General features: G+C 35.7%; 1 protein-coding gene across 2 annotated transcripts in view; it reads left to right on the plus strand.

Moving 5' to 3' along the window:
- Positions 1-15814, plus strand: part of Ncam2 (neural cell adhesion molecule 2) — a 494596-nt gene that overhangs the window by 271333 nt on the left and 207449 nt on the right. For both annotated transcript variants that reach the window (NM_203409.2, XM_087575939.1), the window contains 3 exon segments: positions 2056-2173; positions 8567-8727; positions 11395-11540. In NM_203409.2, coding sequence (NP_981954.2) covers positions 2056-2173; positions 8567-8727; positions 11395-11540 — 425 coding nt within the window.

The raw sequence follows: 15814 nt of genomic DNA on the forward strand, positions 1-15814 counted from the left end.
TTCAGTCTGCTAGCAGCAGCAACAGCAAGAGAAATGAAAACTTCTCTTCCAACTCCAATGTACAAGCAGAATTTCTCTTAAAAGTTCGTTTTCAGTTTTATGACAATATGTATGTTGCTATAATAAAAATAATTTAACCATTCTTTCAATGAATTTATAAATAGCAAATGGTAAAGCAATCATGCCTATAAAATGCTGGAACTCTCAGCCTTCCTCAGAGTGGATATTTTTATGCCATGCATGGTGGTGAATACAGAGACCCCAATCTGGTGGAAGTTCATGGACTAAATGACCGCTGGTTGGTAAACCATGAATGGACATCTCCATTCTCCTACTTTCCTCAAGAGCAGAGCTTAGGAGTACAATGGGAGCACAGTAGAAAATCTCAAGAGTCACAGAGTGAGGAAGATCACTGCAAAATAATATCGTCTTGACATTGCAGGACTGCTGCACTGAGGAACTCACAAAAACTGGTTACTAAAGAAAACGGGGGGAGGGGGAGAAAAGAGTAATTCTAAGTGTTATTCTAAGACCAGGTCATGATACCAAGTACAGAGAAGTGTAAAACAAGAAAAAAAAAGTCAAAAAAATGTCAACTAATCGATTGTCCAGTGACAAAATGTCCTGAGAACATGCATATAAGTAACATATGAACAGAACAAGTTTTATTAAGGAATATATATATGAATATGTATTCATATATTTCATATATTTCTCCATGTATATATACATATACATTGTCAATGGAGACAATAACTCATTGATGCATACCTGAACTGGTGTAAAGATAAACAATTGTGAGATATATATTATATATGTACATATATGCAGTCATAATTAATGAAAAAAGTCATGGATTGGAAAGAAAGTGGAGAGAGTTATGAGTTATGAGGGGAATTGGAAAGAGGAAAAGGAAGAGTGAATGTTGTAATTATGTTAAAAAACAGAAATTAAAAACACAAGAAAACTCTAATGTGCCTCATTTAATATTCACTCACAAGACACAAAATTTAAGTAGTAATTTATGTGCTGAAAATATTAACATATCTATAGTTACAAGAAAAAGAAAACTAGACATTAATGAATATGTCCTTAGAGTTAAGAGTTAATAGCTATAAAAGTCCATCTCTGTAGATCCCAGTAATTATTATTATGCTAATTCATATAAAAGCATACTTCCTACACCTAACCTCTTAAAGTCAAAACTGTGAAGTAATGTACATAATTATTAACGTGTAATAAGCTAACTGAATGCTACTGTAAGGATGTGCAGTTGTAATCAAATGTGTATATGTCTTTGTCTTTTATATGTCTAATCTATTACTAGATTTATTTTATAATTACCATTTCATCATGGACACTTTATTGGCATGGGGTGTGCACTGAGTACTAGATAAGACTTTACTTTGAAACCGAGGCTTTGCTATGGAAGTCTGTGACTTGTTTATTGCAAACACTGCATTTCAGCCACAATTTCAACATGACCAAAATGTGCAGCGTATTCAGTTTTGCAATGTAATTAGTTGGAAATTGAGGAAGCTTAATTTTAAAATTGAATTGTTCATGAAAATCTATTTTCATACTCTATAGCTGAAGCAGTTTCTCTCCATAAAATGTTTTATAGTTGTTTGAAGAAATTAAGTGTAGTTAATCAGAAAGAACATTATGTTTTGACACCTAATTTGAAAGCCCTGTCTTGAAACAGTGAGTGATGACCTATGGAATTACATAGACCAATAAGAACCCAAATAGGAAATCCATTTATGCTCAAAGTAGATTTCAGTATGGATTAAGTCAGTGCTCTGTGTCTTTGTGTGAGACATATTTCATGCATTATATATGTTCACTAAAATATACAATTCATTGGTTAACAGATTGAGAAATACTAAAGTAATAACATGGCGAATTATCCCATTAAGCATAAGAAAACATATCACTGACCTTAATTCTCCATAAGCAGAAAGGAACAATGGAGATTCAAAGCACTAAAAGGCAAATTATTGTTGATGCAGGATTCTAATTGCAACTCTTTATGCTGTGTCCTTTCTCCTTCAGTTCCGCCAGCAATCGTGATGCCCCAAAAGTCCTTCAATGCCACTGCAGAGAGAGGAGAAGAGATGACCTTAACCTGCAAGGCTTCGGGCTCCCCAGATCCCGCCATCTCTTGGTTCAGGTAAGTGAATGCCCCGTGTCTTATATGTGGTGCTATCAAAGCACACAGACTTTAACGTTTGACGTTGTAATTATTTAGAAAGAAATGAATATTGTCTTATCTCATTTAAAACTAAGATTATCCAACACCAAATGATCACCCCTAAAAACATACACTCAAGTAACATTATACAAATAAAGTGGAGCATATTTAGGAATATATGTACACACAGGGAATATGTGTATATACTGAAAATAAGATTATGAATTTGAGAGTTTTTCCTTTGTCTCTTTTTCTTGTGCTGTTGTTGTCTTATTCCAGTTTGCTTTTTAAATTTTTATTATTTTTAAAAATTTTTTTATTAAGTGGAAAGAGTAAGAAGAGGTGAATTTTGATGAGAGATGAAGAGGTGAGGATCTGGGAGGAGTTTAGGGTGGAAACCAAAAACAGAACATATATTGTATGAAAATATCTATTTTCTCTCTTTTCGAATAATTTAATATTTTACATTTCAAATGATATCCTCCTTCCTGATTAAACCCACACACCCCCATCCCATCTTCCCTCTCCCCCTCCTTTGCCCCTGTGACTGTGCTCCTCCACCCACTCACCCACTCCTGCCTCGCCGCTCTAGTATCCCACTATGCAGGGGCATCAAGCACCATAGGACCAAGGGCCTCCCCTCCCATTGTCAGATAAGGCCATTCTCTGCTACATATATCTGGGGCCATGGCTTCCTCCATGTGTACTATTTAATTGGTGGTTTAGTCCCTGGAGCTCTGTGGGGTCAAATTAGTTGATATTATTTTTCATATGGGCTTGCAATCCACTTCACCTCCTTCACTCATTCCTCTAAGTCTTCCTTTGGGGTCCCCGGGCTCAGTTCAATGGTTGGCTGTATCTGCGTCTGTATTCGTCAGGGCTGGTTGAAGGTCTCAGGGAACAGCCATACCAGGCTCCTGTCAGCAAGCTCTTTTAGGAATCAGCAGTAGTGTGGGGCCTTGGTATCAGCAGGTGGAATGGAGCCCTAGGTGGGCCACACTCTTTTTAATCAAAATAAAAAAGAAACAAGGAAGAGTATATGGTAGATTTTGGTTGGAGAAAAAAATAGGGAGATGAGGTAATTTCTTATATCTCATAAATAATGGAAATTATTAAAAAGCTCTTAAAATAATTCACCATGAGTATATGTATTTGTGTGTGTATGTATGTGTGAAAATGTGTGTGTGTGTGTGTGTGTCTGTGTAGGTGTGTGTACATACCATAACATGTTTATGGGTATCAAAGGATGATTTTCAAGAGCTTATTCTTTCCTGTCACCATGGAACTTAGGGTTCCAAATGTGTGAGGACTTCCATACTATGAGGCATATTGCCAACCTAAGGTACCATCATTTGTTGGTTAAGTGGACAAGATAGCATAGTCAATGAGTGCATCACGGCCATGTGCTATAATTTTTCTGAGTGAAAGGTTGATGGATAATGTTTACTGTAGCTTCAGGAAATCTTTAGCTCATCCTTGGCACCATGACCCTGTTACTGACTGATTTTTCTTGCTGCATCTGGAATAGAGTCTTATTAAAATTGATGTATTAGCATTCTTAGCAACATTGTTTGTATCCACAGTCATGTATTTTATATGAAAATAACTGTACATTGTCTTTCTGTATTATAAAGTAGTTGTATAGGTGAAATTTCAAGAAATTTAGGTTTTAGTTTAACAAATTGTGCCTGCTCAGAAAAATAATGCTTATAGTCTAAAAAGGTATCCTTTGACTGTTTCATTATCTCTATTAAGTTTAAAATTTACTTTGACTCCACTGTGACCAATCACATTTTATAGAACTGCTGTCATTGATTATTGCTCAAAGAACTAAATAGAAAGCAATAAAGTTTAAAACAGGAAAAACTTGTATAGAGACAAGAGAGAGCAGTTGACGAGGTTGAGGAGATGGCTAAGTCAATTAAGTGCTTATCTCATAAGCACAAGGTCCTGAGTTGGAGTCTACTGTTTATCTCAAAATTCCAGTCATACTGCTGCATAGTTTTAAAATCAATGCTAAATAGGTACAAACACCATGATCACGGAGCATCACTCCCCCAGCCAGTTTTGCTAACAGGTGAAGCTAATGACAAACCATGTCCAGAAACCAGTGATAACCTGGTCTATGCCACCCTGCTATATCTGATTTCTCATGCATGCATATTTCAACATTTCATGCATATATGCACATATACCACAATAAATGTAAAAAAGAATACAGTTTTGTATGAACATTAAGATTCATAGCCATTGTTATACTTTATAAATACTAAAGTGCAAGATAAAAATCACAAAATTATTAGTCACATATATTCGGTATATACAAATTAAGATAGCAAGATTTAAGCATCACAATTTAAGGTCGACAATAGGCACGACTATCTTTCATTGTTTTTCTTTTAAACTTAATTTGAGACCTTGTTTGTGCTTGGAGTGTAGTACAATTCAATAAACATAACACATCTACAAACAAGGTGACTGGAACTGATACACAATACAAATTCTTTGATATAATATTTTACGACGGTTGCCAACCTTATATCAGGATACTAACCCCAGGTAAACATGATGTATCTCAGATATTGATTATGGCATAAGAAATCTTACTGAGTCTCCAACGTAATTTTATGTTATCAAACCCAAGGAGCAAAGGATAATCTAGAACAGGACACCCATGATTATACATTCCCAGAACTATTAGACATTTTCATTTGCTCAAAAGTATTTTAATAATTTATTTGAAATAAAAATAGCATAAGAACTAAATGTGTCAAATTCAAAACGTGTTTACTTTTACACACACAAGCGTGCACACACACATACATACATACACACAAGCACACACAAGCACACACAAGCACACATACACAAGAACACACAAGCACACACACACAAGCAGACACACACAAGCACACACAAGCAAACATACACAAGAACACACACACACACACACACACACATACAAGCACACATTTTCTTTCATCCGTATACCTTCCAATGCCATTTCTTGCTTATACTGGATAGTACTTAAGTTGAAACAGATGTTTTGGTGTTTGATTTTAAAATTATATTGGCAGAATAGGATTTGCATTACTTAAACATCTACAATGATTAGTTTACTCTTCCTGAAAGGATTTTATTTAATCCTATGTATCTGTAGGTATAAAAATATATATAAAAACTATACAAATACATTCTTTTTTTTATTAACTTGAGTATTTCTTATTTACATTTCGAATGTTATTCCCTTTCCCGGTTTCCGGGCAAATGTCCCCCTAGCCCCTCCCCCTCCTTCTCTATATGGGTGTTCCCCTCCCCATCCTCCCCCCATTACCTCCCTTTCCCCAGCAATTATGTTCACTCGGGGTTCAGTCTTGGCAGGACCAAGGGCTTCCCCTTCCACTGGTGCTCTTACTAGGCCATTCATTGCTACCTATGAGGTTGGAGCCCAGGGTCAGTCCATGTATAGTCTTTGGGTAGTGGCTTAGTCCCTGGAAGCTCTGGTTGGTTGGCATTGTTGTTCATATGAGGTCTCGAACCCCTTCAAGCTCTTGTAAGCATTGGGGAGTGTATTGGATGCACTTGAGGATCCAGACGACCTGCTGAGTAGAGACAGTACATGCAAGTGGTCTGGTGGAAGCGCCTGTGTTAGTAACCATAGGTGATGGAAGAAAGCACAGCATATTAGATGGTGTGTTTAAACAGCAGAAATGCCATTTCTCATAATTCTGGGTTGCTCTTGTCCAAGATCAAGGTACTAAGTGGGCTAGTTTCTCAGGTGGATTCTCTTTCCGTCAACCTGATGTCCACTATATCCTGCCATAACTTTCCCCATACATATAAATGCTGGGTTATTCTTCTTTAGAAAAGAAAAGAGGTTCCTTGAGATAGAGAGGTGATGCACACACTAGGAGATATTTTATCTGCACAACATTGATAACAATGCTGTGTTTGTTGGTGTGTGCTTGTGATAGCGCAGGTGGGAAGGAAGAATGCTGTGTGGACTGGACTCATGGGCCTCAGCGGTCATTCAGTCTTCAAGTTGGGACACGGTGATAATTTCCACAAAGGAAACAGCAATAGCTAGGAATGCCTAAACTCCATGTTTTATGCCATGTATTTACAAAAATGTATTCATGATCTTTAATTTCATCAAAAGCCTAACATGGCTTATTATTGGCCTTGTTATGTATTTAATTTCTGTATTACTATAGTTGTTAGTATACAGGCGATCCCACTGACCTGCTCTTAGGGACCTATCTGCAGCTTATGTCATCACCCGCTGCCTTCTGGTGCATTAAATGTGTGCTACAGAAAAGGGCCCCAGCAACTCCAGAGTGTTGTTCTCTGTTCTCTCTCACTCTCTTGCTCTTGCTCTCTCTCTCTCTTCACCCTCCCTTACAACAGATCTGGTGCATGGCATAATTTCTCAAAGATATATCTCAGCTGGGGCTGCCAAAGGTATCCTACCACAGGTTCAGTTTTTACCCTGTTACATCCTATAAGTATATGATCATCCTACTCTTGTCTTGAAAACTTCATGAATGGTTTCCTTTTGTATTCTTTCTTCGCCTGGTCTTTATAGACATAGGTATACACAAATAGAAAACGTAATGAACCTTCAACTTCTGTTAGTCTGTCTTTTATGTTTCGCTGAATACTTTATTTTTCTTTCTCTTTACTTTGCGTTTCATCTCCCTTTTCGTTTTAGGTAGCAGTTCTGCCACTGTATATTTTCACTCTTATGAACAAGCTTTTATCTGTAAACAGTACCTTCATTATTCATGGTGGATTTTTAGAAAATTATATTTAAATTTTTCTCTACTTCAAACTCCTTTTAATCTTTTTCAAACTTTCACTAAATATTATTTTGGGTATTGATTATTTTTAGTTATGTTTTCTTCTTTACATGTCTGTGTATATGATTAGCCTTAATTTCTGATATTGTTTGCTAATTTCATTATATATTTCTAATGTAGTGAATGTTTTAGTAACTTATTTTCAATTCAACATTTCATGTTTCAGCACATGCTAGAAATTATTCTCTGTATTTAGAAAAATAGTCATGGGAATGTATATCACATTTCTAATTCAGACTGGCAGCTATTTGTAGATACTCAGTCATCTAACCTAGTTTTTCCGAATAAGTTGCTGACATCTAAATGCTTTTTTTTAAATGTCTCTTAAATTTGCATGTATATTTGCCTGTTTTTATTTCAGTTTATACTGCTCTAGTTAGTTTTTTGAAGTATTATTGTTGTGTGGTTAAATATTTATCCACCTTGGGTCAGAATAATATTTTGTGTGATGGTTTAGTGATAAATGGCTCCCACTAGAACTTGTCGGCATTTCTCTTTTTTTCTGACTGACATTTTGGCATTGTCTTTGGGGTCTCCACTTGATATTTCTATACTGAATTTCAATGACCACATAGAAAGTGCCATATGAAAATTTTCCATCAGGTTACATTTTTATTGATGTACATTTTAGGCATGCATTTTATACCTCTGGCATTATTGACATGCTTTGAATTCATTTGAAAGTTGCTATGGTATATGAAAGTCTTGCTCTGCTTCCATGTAAGAAAGGATTTTAAATAATTATCTTTCACATTGAAATTTAAGCTCATGTAGAAATGTTAATATCTCATTCTGACTGTTTTACTTCAGCGTATAATACAAAGAATTCAGCTCACAACTGAAAATAGTAAGAGAAAAAATGAGAAAAATGAAATGAGGAAAAATAGAAGTATAGGGAATATATAAGATTTTTACAATGTATATAAGAATATTATAAAATGTGTATATATTTAAAATATACTAGAGAAGGTTAATAGCCAATATTTTTATAAACAAATAAATATGGAAGAAAATAAATTTCACTGGGGAAAGAACTTTGAAATGATAATTTTTTATTTATCGCTGTGAATAAACAAAAAATATTATCCTTACTGTCACAACAATTTTTACTGATAGTATTTATATGGACTAGACACTCATGACATAAATTTATATTATCTCATGTGAAAATATGGATTTTTCATATAGAATTTTTATTTATGTAAGTCATGTGTTCATAACTTTGTTTCATAAATGTATATTGGCTGATTAATAAAGGGCAAAATAATAAAAATCAGTAATAAGACAAAGTACAAGTTGAATTCATGCATTTTAATTACTTGACTTAGTAGTAAGGTTTCAACCTCAGACAAATGTCATTCTTATCTCAAAAATCAAGCTAAATTTCAAGCATTATTTTTATGTGTTTTTCTTAGGTTGCTTGACTAATGAAAGTATAATTTGACTGAATTATACTTTATTGTGCCCTATTTATAAGTTTAAAATGTGAAGATCAACTCTTTTCTTATTTTAGGAATGGCAAACTCATTGAAGAAAATGAAAAGTATATTTTAAAGGGCAGTAATACAGAGCTCACGGTCAGAAACATAATCAATAAAGATGGGGGCTCTTATGTCTGCAAAGCCACAAATAAGGCAGGGGAAGATCAGAAGCAGGCCTTCCTTCAAGTTTTCGGTAAGTGTCACAGCACTGTGATTACAGTGCAGTATCCATCCAAGGGGGAGGAAGTCAGAGCCAACCTTCACTCTGCTACCGGATGCAAACTATAAAGTGTCCAGAGGCAAAAAAAAAAAAAAAAAAATACAAAAAACAAAACTGTTTCTTCATTTCAACAACTTTAAATAATTTATTCTTTTCAATACGTTCTTAAGAGTTACATGGAATAATATGTAGAATTTCATAGGATATTGACTGATTCATAACAGATGGTAAAAAATATACCATTTACATTTTATCCATTGAACTGTATGGTGTCATACGTTTTTGAATATTTATTCTATTACGTCATTAACAGACACATGGTGCGATTGACGTTCTATTTGGTGCTTTCCACATTTCTCACATGGAAACGTCTCCAGTTTAGAAATGTTTTCCCCTAATCAGTGTCTTACCATCTTCAAAGACAGTATGTGAGTGTTATCCATATTGAATAAGAGATATATTATGTTTTGGGGGAAGCTGTCTGAGCATATAGAATAGTAGAGGTGTTTATTTTGCTCTTGTTATTTTGACAAAAAAAGAAACAGTTGCTCAAAAACTGTGCAATCTAAAGTTAAGCAAGTTTGGGGCCTGGAATGATACTGGCTCCCCGGTTACAAATGCTGGCTTCAGTTCACCGAAGGCTGCGGTACTATTCTTAGCACCCACAAGGGGACTCACCAGTTCCATTGGATCTGCTGCCTCCTGCTGGTCTTCCTGAGTAATGCATGCACATGGTATACATAAATAAAGGTGAACAAAACACCAATAGACATACAAATACATTTCTTTTAAAGAGTTAAACACATGGCTAGCATTTGTGACTCTAACCTCCTTTACATGTGTTATTATCAACTTTTTCCACGATAAAAACTAAAAGATAATGAAGAATGAGAAATATGCGGTTAAGAAAAGGGCATGATATTACTAGCAGCTGAACACTAAGTGAAGAGTAAGGCCTTCTGTCTGGTATTGTAGCTGCAGTGTGTGTGCATTTACTGGATGGCGGAGACCTCAACAGTTTCTGTGTCCCTGTAGGATAATAGAAAATTTGGAGAAAAGTTATGAAAAATGAAAATTTGAATAATAACATATTTCCAGAATACTATGCGATCAGATTAGTCAAATAGCGTTGAATAAAAACTTCAATTGAGTTCGGCATGGTTATTCAGTCTCAAGGTCAGGTCATGTTAAAATGATGTTTATAAAAGTACTCGAAATTATAATGTATAGAAAGAAACAAAAGCCATACTTAGATTGTCCACATAGAATGAAGAACGCATGGACTTGAACTATAAATAATAAAGCAAATCTGTATTAAACCTTAAAATATTAGTTTCAACATTGGGGAAACTAAATACATATTCCTGAGTGTGAGGTAAGTAGTTAAAAATGTCAGTGAATATGGTACAATTCCCAAGAAGAGGTGCTTAACGGATGGCACAATCTGTCTTAGCTGATGTAAAATACCACTTAGTCATTTCTCCTTTGAGTAGGATCCAGTATGTAAAAGCAAGGAGAAACATGAAGACTCATGTTACGCCTTTTGAAACACAAACTGATGCACATGTATTTCATTGCTCCATTGTCAGATCACTTTTTGAAGCAACAAGAATAAATTTATGGTTTTTTGTTGAAAAAATATATATCTACAATAATGAAAGGAATGAAATGTAAAGCTACTAAAAGTTTTTTTTTCACAATTCTGGTATCAGGGACCTTATTTCAGTTTAAAAACATTTCATTTCTTACTTTATTATACTGATAGTTTTTAAGCTCTGTGAACTATGATCAAGCTAGATTTCAGTTTCTAATTCCCTTTTGTTTTGCTAAATAAGGCAAAAAGGAACAAGAGAAAGAACAGGAGGGAAGGAGGGAGAAAGGGAGGAGGAGGAAAGAGAACGAAAGAGAGAGAGAGAGAGAGAGAAAGAGAGAGAGAGAATAGGAGAGAGACAGAGAGACAGAGACAGAGAAAGAGAGAGAGAAGCAGTGTTTTAATGAGGCTTCTTTTGCAGTAATCGAACACCATAATCATAAGTAACTTGGGAAAGAACGGTTCATCTCATCCTATACAACTCTTAGGCTACAGAATAGTTACAAAATTGAGTCAAGGCAAGAACTCCTGTGGCTTGCTCAGCTTGATTTCTTCTACACCATAGACTACATGCCCAGGGCTGGCACCACCCATAATAGCATTGCCCCACCACATTTACTAATCATTTATCTACTTTGTTGAACTTATTAAGAGATGCGTACAATAAATGAATGAAGAGATGCTGCATATATCTGTGTGTGCTTACAGATACGTTGTTTTGTAGGGGAAATTTCAATTTCGTGACTCCAGGAAACAGATAATAGAGTGTGGTGTCAATTTAAAAAAATTTTGTAAGGAATTATATCTTATATTGATTCATGTGATCCGAAATAACTTATGATGAAAATAGGTAGGATTTGTATTAATAATTGTCCCCTGACTTATTTGTAATTTTTTTTGGTACTTTTAGAAAGTGCGTTATAACTGCTTTGCGAGTAGTCATCTCACAGAGTTCAAATGTGGAATCTAAAGTCTGTTATGGAATTTTCAGTGTGAATACTAACCATTTTGGTCCAATACCAATTGAATGATATGTATATTTTTTACAGTGCAGCCTCATATATTACAACTCAAGAATGAGACAACGTCTGAAAATGGTCACGTCACACTCATCTGTGAAGCAGAAGGGGAGCCTGTTCCAGAAATCACATGGAAAAGAGCCATAGACGGAGTCACATTTTCTGAAGGTGACAAGGTAATAAATACTGTTGTTTCTAGAGTAAGCCATTCGTAGGTATACAATTTACTCATTCCTTTATATGAACCAAATACATAATGTGTTAAGTGTAGCACTAAGCCAGTTTAAAATGACTATAGCAGAGCAAATAAAAGTCAATTACTAACAGGTAAAATGTGTTTGAATAGATTGCAAAGTCTTAGTTTTCGGTATTGTCTGTGAAGCAGCTTCTGTGGACAGTTGATATATACTAAATCTCTAAAAAACTTATTGCTAGTTTAACTTCAGTCTTCTCTGTATAAATTAAGTCATTAAAGTCTGAGGCACTCATTTAGTCTGTCCTTTCAGAAATGTTTCTTTGCACAGGCTTCTGAGTTCAGGTAATGAAAACCCTAACGGAAAGATATCATGACAGATATAGAGAGGGCATTTTAATCTTTCACTGCAATAAATTGAAGTTATGCAGAATTCAAATATAACCATGTACTGCACTCCATGGGTTTTTGTTACCATTAATTCTCATAATCCCTCATGTTAAACTTGAAGTATACACAGAAAACAGAGCAACAATGTAGAATCAGAAAGTCAGATTCGTGAATTGTAAAGTCCTATAGTAATCTTCAGAAGACATTATATGTATTGATTATTTTTGAATGTATACATACAAAAGTTGGTTTGTACATAATAAAATGCTACAAAGCTCTTTAAATTACTATAACGAAAGTAGGAAAACAAGGAACCATCTTGCCTACAATACACTTCCTGCACTATCCCAAGACTGCATTGTATTCAGAATCTCATAAAATCCTAAATTGGTAAGGTGTCAGTTTTGTCCATTTCTCATTTAAAAGAATGCATTCCCACATGTCACCTTTTTCAAGTATTCTCTTCAATGTCATTTTTATAATAGCGTACATCTCTTTAGCATGTAATTAATGACATTTCACTAGGAATATTTTATATACTCCCTAAAAATATACAAAAGTAGAATATGAATGACACCCATCATTTCTTGGAAGCCTTACAGTTTCCCTTAATATTTTCCCAGCTCAAAAACATTGGTATGGCAACATTAGCAAGGATAAGACAAATTACTGCTCATAAAATTAGTGAAAACATAATCAGATATACAAAATGGTAAGGGGATGTTTCATTTTAGCAAATTTCTATGAATGATTCAGGCAATTCCTTTCGCATGATTACCCTTCTCAGATGATTCTCCACAGGTCACATTTCTTATTGTGTTCTCAGCTGAACGGTCTTTCTTCTCCGGATTATCTCACACTTTTTATTTGACTTACGTTCCTATACGTACATGCCGAGCGTGAGATGTATATTACCTGTCATTTCATCAATAAAGTAGCAACAAGAAAATAAAATGTCTGACATTTGTTATAACAGCCATGCCCTAAGCCATTTCAAACTTACCACCCAGAAACTTCACACAGCACCTGTGGAAGGATATGTCTTATTTTCTGTTTGCAAAGCACTGCCACTCTCAAAACAAACTTTTGAGAACATAACTTAGATTCAGCAAAGCAATTATAGAAATGGAACTTTAATACAAATTTACAGAGTAGAAAAATAAATTACTTGATTTCTGTGATGACATTTCTCAGCTGATGGCTGACTGATTTTCCAGGTATCCTTTCTGTAAGTGTTCCTAGTCCCCTCACCAGAAAATACACCAATTGAATAATTGAACTGAGCCTCGGAGGATTGCCGACCACTCCTCTTGAATCCACCCTTGACACATGTATGTGCTCTGCTTTGTCTGTAACATATGGATCAAGAGTTCTTCCAGGCTTACACTATTCGTCATGGTGCTTATTAATATCTTACTTTAATAACAAAATGAAAAGTACACGGTCAGTCTCATGTCAACATTTTTCTTGTGCAGTTTGTATCATTACTCTCATACAAAGTGAATTTTGATTATGAATAGCCTTTTATAAAGTGTGACACTGATGGCCGGATGGAATATTAAAATTTGCAGGTTTTATTGAGATTGTATCATTTTTGATATGGACGGTGACATGGCATCGGATTTTCTCTGATAATCACTAGGAGGTTCTGTAACAACTCAGATTCCATATTCTCAACTTTGAAGTTAACTCAATATTTCTTGTTCACGGCTAAGGGATATTTAATATGAGCCATGTGAGTATGAACTCAGGAAACTCCTTGGGAACTGACTTTAACTTCTTGGCTCTTTATCAAAATGAAATTCAATAACGAGTTATTTCAATAAGAAAATGTCATTAACAGTGTTGTGTATGACCCTGATTGAGACTTGGAAAATACAACACAAAATAATCAGAGCATGTGTAAGAAAAGCAACTAAGACTTTGACAGACTTGCAAAGTTATTTGTCATTAATAAGTAAAGCTACTGCATTCACTATGTGTTTTAAAATACATATTAATTTTTCTCTAATAGATGTAAATATACTTATCTTTGAAAATATGTTTAAAAGATAAAATCAAGGAACCATATTTTTTTGTCCTCTTCACACTTGTGAAGTGTATTAATAGAGATAGAGTAGTCCACGAGTTGCTGTCACATGTAACTGAATCTATTTTTACTGAACTCCAAAATTAGATGAATGCACCCAAAAGTGCTCTTTGTAACAGAACTTTCAGCCTTCAGAAATGGGGGAAAATCCACAAAGCTTCTTGTTGTGAATGAAAACTTAAAAGAAACTGTAACCTCTGTTGGAAGGCTCTTTCTTAAAGACATAAAGAATGGGTACTGTGGCAGTAGATCAGTAACACAGCCCTGTAATACAGTAGTGATGTGCTTGAGTTGTAAGCATGAAAACCTAAGTTAATTTTAGAGACCATGTAAAAAGTGCCAAGTGAGATATTTCATGTCAGTATCTCCCCTTTATTTATGATGACAATGTTAGACAGGCATAAGCAAAGTCGTCTTGTGGTTTCCTGGCCAGCTAGCCTCACCAGTCTTCAGGGAAATGTACATCAAAACAACCCTTAGATTCCATCTCATACCAGTCAGAATGGCTAAGATCAAAAACTCAGGTGGTGACAGATGCTGGCAAGGATGCGGAGAAAGAGGAACACTCCTCCATTGTTGGTGGGATTGCAGACTGGTACAACCACTCTGTAAATCATTCTGGAGGTTCCTCAGATAATTGGACATAGTACTGACTGAGGACCAAGCTCTACCACTCCTGGGAATAGACCCAAATGATGCTCCAACATATAACAAGGGCACATGCTTCACTATGTTCATAGCAGCCTTATTATAATAGTCAGAAGCTGAAAAAACCTATGTCTTTAAACAGAGGAAATGTGTTACACTTACACAATGGAGTACTACTCAGCTATTAAAAACAATGACTTCATGAAATTCAAAGGCAAATGGATGAATCTAGAAAATATCATGCAGCGTGAGGTAACCTAATCACATAAAAACACACATGGTATATACTCACTGATAAGTGGATATTACCCCAAAAGCTCGGATTACCCAAGATATAATCCAATAGACCACATGAAGATCAAGAAGAAGAATGATCAAAGTGAGGGTGCATCAGTCCTTCTCAAAAGGGAGAACAAAAATATTCATAGAAGGAAATATGAAGGCAAAGTTTGGAGCAGAGACTGAGGAAATGGACATTCAGAGCCTGCCCTACCAGGAATCCAGCGCATATACATACACCCAGACAATATTGCTAACGCCAAGAAGTGCATGCTGACAGGAGCCTGATATAGCTATCTCCTGAGAGGCTCATCTAGAGCTTGACAAATACAGAAGTGGATGCTCAAGTCAACCATTGAACTGAGAACAGGGTCCCCAATGGAGGAGTTAGAGAAATGATTGAAGGAGCTGAAGGGGTTTGCAACCCCCTAAGAACAACAATACCAACCAACCAGCTCCCAGGAACTAAACCACTACCCAAAGAGTACACATGGACAAACCCATGGCTCCAACTGAATATGTAGCAGAGGATGGCCTTGTCCCACCAATGCTAAGGCTGGACCTCCCAGTGTAGGGAAATGCCAGGGCAGGGAGGTGAGAAGGGGTGGGTGGTTGGGTGGGGGAACACCCATATAGCAGAAGGGGGAGGGAGGATGGGATAGTGGGATTATGGATATGAAACCAGAAAAGGAGATAACATTTGAAGTGTAAATAAAAAAAATCCAATAAAAAAAGTCTGTTGAAAGCTAGTAAGAGACCCTGTCTGACGTGTGTGTGTGTGTGTGTGTGTGTGTGTGTGTGTGTGTGTGTGTGTGTTTGAGAGAGAGGCAGGAGAGGGAAGGAGAGAGGGA

Source organism: Rattus norvegicus, chromosome 11 (assembly GCF_021556685.1).
Source record: "Rattus norvegicus strain SHRSP/BbbUtx chromosome 11, alternate assembly SHRSP_T2T, whole genome shotgun sequence".
Taxonomy (NCBI): domain Eukaryota; kingdom Metazoa; phylum Chordata; class Mammalia; order Rodentia; family Muridae; genus Rattus; species Rattus norvegicus.